General features: G+C 33.8%; 1 protein-coding gene across 1 annotated transcript; it reads left to right on the plus strand.

Annotated features, from left to right (window-relative positions):
• The first annotated feature begins 3436 nt into the window (after window positions 1–3436).
• LOC145283988 (uncharacterized) lies at window positions 3437–3796 on the plus strand. Its single transcript, XM_080133084.1, has one exon. It carries the CDS (start codon window positions 3437–3439, stop codon window positions 3794–3796), a length of 360 nt encoding a protein of 119 aa, XP_079989210.1.
• The last annotated feature ends 361 nt before the right edge of the window (window positions 3797–4157 follow it).

Consider the following 4157-nt stretch of genomic DNA (forward strand, 5'->3'; position numbering starts at 1 on the left):
TCACACATTTTCATGCATGCACATGCACATAAAGTTATGGACAGTATACAGGGCCCGAGCAAAACCAGGCGGAACTGCTAGTATAGTAATAATAATTAAACCCTCGTCTTTCAATAGATGAACAGAAGTGTTATAAAATACAATGAGTGTCATGAAAAAATGCAGCAAATCAAAGAATGAAAACCCAAAATCACTGTGAGAATAAACAAGTTAATAAGACTAAGATGAGAGATCGCGAGTATATGTATGGATTATTTTCACTACTGGTTAAATACTATTCATAATTTACGAAGTCTAAAGAAAGGTATGGCATTATAAGCTGTGATAGCCTCCCATAAAAATGCGATGTATTACGAGGACACTGTTAAATTAAAAGCAGGTTTTAATGGGGGATTGAGACCGAAATATAAATTGACTCAATCTAGTAAGGTTCATTATTCATTGAATGAGACCAGAAAAGAAAACGTTTAATATCAAAAATGTTAGTACATCTATAACTGTAATGCCAATATAAATAGCGCTCCAGTGCAATCATTTTTTACTTTTCATTTTAAAGTTCAGATTACTAAAAGCCGTCACGTAATGGGCAAATTAATTCAGCTTCAAATGAAATCAGTTTGCAATTCGTTTTTGTCGGTTTTGTCTGTTTTGAAATTAATGCATATAATTCGTGCCAAAATAGCGAGACTATATTTAAACACACGCTATTCAACCCGTTTTTACTCAGATTTAAATTAGAGATGCTGGAATATCGAAATCAATTATAGTTCATCTATAAATGATATATTGACAAACATTCTTAGCTGCAATCGATTGTCTTGATACTAGACATTTATATACTTCCGATCATTTTATCATATTTTCAATATAATTTGTTGCGTCCAGTTTCTCCGTTCAATTATTAATCGACGCGAAAAAGTGTTATCCTTCTAAAAATAACGCATTAATTTCGGATATGATATTTTTATAATATATGACAGCAACCTCCAGATACACACAGTGTGACGAGACTGTTGGCAACCGACGTGTGTACGTGTCGACTAATAAATGAACCTTCATTTTAGGTGCGTCTCTAAATTTTATAAATTATTTTATAGTTTTCAAAGTTTATTTCGCTTATACGTAACTATACTTCTTCAAAAATATAGAAGGAAAAAAATCTCTTATCCAACATATATTATTATTATTATTATTATTATTATTATTATTATTATTATTATTATTATTATTATTCCGAGGGTAAACAGTTACATATGGTCGCTACAAACAGCCATCTGTTTCAGTTAATGAGACCTTGTCAGACGAGCCTGAACCATTGAACTATTGAAACACCCTTTCTTTCTATGGCATCGAATGATTCAGAGTCGCCTGACAAAGTCTCATTGATTGAAACAGATGGCTGCTTGTAGCGACCATATGTAATTGTTTACCCTCGAAAAAATAATGAAAAATATTTTTCTCTTGTTATCGAGCACTATCATACACCCTCGTTGATTCAGTAGTCCCTATTTTTGAACATCTCAAATCTGAATTTATATATATATATGCGAGTAGAATAGCGTACTAAAATAAAAGAACATTTTTATGCGAAGTAGTGTCAACTGATGGTGTCACATACGCACCCACAATTTAGTCGTTATATACGCAACACGATGGCGTATGTATCTTTTTGTGCCCTTCGGAGCTGTGTTTTGTATTTTTATACACTTATGTAGGCGTCACCACTTATCAAGACCGAGAGGCCAATGAAGGATAAGGATTAAAGAGTGTACAGTAGTCAAAATGACTATATAGTAATCGATAGTAATGGAAGTTCGGTAAATTTGTTAACTTAAGTGTAACGGCTCATCAGAAACTTGTTCACGTTGGACTTGAAGACAACCATATTATAGACAGCTGGAAAGCAGGAAAACGGAAGACAATTCCACAGGCGTGCAGTTCTAAGAAAGAAGCTTTGATCATGAAATCTACGTTTAGGTTTAGGCACAGATAAAGAGTGGGGTGAATTATTGATAGTGTTTTCAGCTAGACGAGTGTTTGTAAAGCCAAACGCACTTCTCGGAAGCAGCAAGTGTGAGTAATATTACATTACACCTTACAATAAAAGCAAACGAAAGCGAAGAAATGCAGGGTGCATAAAGTCAGCGTGGTGAATTGTTAAGCGGATGAGGTGTGGTCTCATATGTCTGCTCAGCAGTACTGACTTTCTTTTAAAAGTTCTCCTACATATATGAAATACTGTTTCCTTTGTAACTAAATATGTTCTACTGTTAATTCATATTCACGTACTTTGTTGCTGCAATTGAAATTAGTATAGTAGACCAACTCTTGACAGACAAATTCTGCCGCAGAAAACATGCAAATGGTCATGCTTAACTGTGTGTAAAGCGTTCTAAAATAGACTATTTTACGATTTTCTCCCAGTCGTCGTAGAGAAGATTACACAAAAACTATCGCTCAGCAGCCCTATTATCCAAGTTCTTTACGTTTATTGTAAACGCCTAATTTGAGGAGGTTTCTGATTAGGCTCTGGCTTTACTTAATTGTTTAAGGAATATGGCATTTTTTAAAATTAACATAACACATCAATTTTTGTAAAGTTTACTATTCAGAGTGTGTATCCACGAGAACTGCCCACAAAAACTAAAATATTTAATAAATTACATAATTTTTTGTAAAATAATTGTCCCACTTAAAACTCTGAGTAATATTCAGTCAGACATATTCTGTGCGTATGCGTGCGCGTCAATAATATATATGTATTTTATTAAATTTAAAATTATTGTTATAAATGAGAACACACATTCCAAGCTCCATGATAAATGTAATAGAAACATAATTTATATTTCATTTTTTTAATAAACTTAATTATTTAGGTTTGATACCTCTGAAACCGTGTAATACTTTACACTGAAAAATTTTTAAAATAAAAAAAACTGATGCTATATTATTTCCACTACACATACTGGGGCTGATCTCTCTCTCTCTCTCTTTCTCTCCCTCTCTCTCATATATATATATATTCATATATATATACGTATATGTATATATGTATGTATATATAATAATGTATACATACATATATATATGTGTGTGTGTTCTAATCAATTAATTTGCGACAATACAAAGAGATCAAAGCCACATTGCAACGTGAGCTAAGAAAAATGAAAAACCAATAGTGGATTAATATAACGGAGCAGATTCAAAAGCCGTTTGACACAAAGAATTCGAAGGAATTTTATGGACTCTTTCGCCAAGTATTTGGTCCTTCTACCTTTTCAATATATCCCCTGATATCGAAAGTTTTGTTGTCATTAAGGATCCAGAAAATATCTTGAAAAGATGGCAAAAGCACTTTACTGATGTGTTTCACCATTCCTCAGCAGTAAATGCGGATGCAATTGATGGCCTACCACAATGTGATATCATATTCAGAATGGATCATTTGCATAGTCTGGAGGAGGTTCAGTTGGCTATCGCACAAGTCAGCGGTGGCAAGGCACCTGTTTTGGATGGCTTTCCGGTCGAACTTCTTAAGATTGGAGGTGTAAATATTACTCATGCTATCCTTGATTTTGTTGCGAACATCTGGACAGGTGCTCATGTTCTACAGGATTGGATTGATAGCGTCTTAGTGACCCTGTTTAAAGGAAAGAGACAGAAGAATGTCTGTGACCACTACCGTGGGATCACGTTTTTGGAAGCTGCTGGAAACGTTTTTCCACGACTTCTATTAAACAGGTTACTTGAGGATGTGTGTCCTTATGCTATTCCAGAGTCTCAAAGTGACTGCTAAGTGTTATTCGATGAGGGTATGCTAAAAGACAAACACACGTGTTATAAGTAAGACTTGGAGACTTATTGAGTTGGTAGTAAAACATGAAATCAAAGGTTAGTTCGATTCGGTTAAGTCCATGGTGCGTTTCACCCAGTAAAAAGCATAGAAAGAAACGAACGTTAAAATTCCATTCCAGTTTTTAAGCAACTACAAAACGAAATAAAACGGAAATGATGCTTTATATTTTTTTTTATAAAAAAAGGAAAGGATCATTTTTTTTAGTGTAAAAATGTTGGGAAAAAATGACATTGTTTATGTTTCCAGTAGGCCCCTCTCGGCAAAGAAATGAAGCTCAGTTTATTTATTTATTTGTTTCTTT

This window comes from Euprymna scolopes, chromosome 8 (genome assembly GCF_053919585.1).
Source record: "Euprymna scolopes isolate OS-2025 chromosome 8, ASM5391958v1, whole genome shotgun sequence".
NCBI lineage: Eukaryota > Metazoa > Mollusca > Cephalopoda > Sepiida > Sepiolidae > Euprymna > Euprymna scolopes.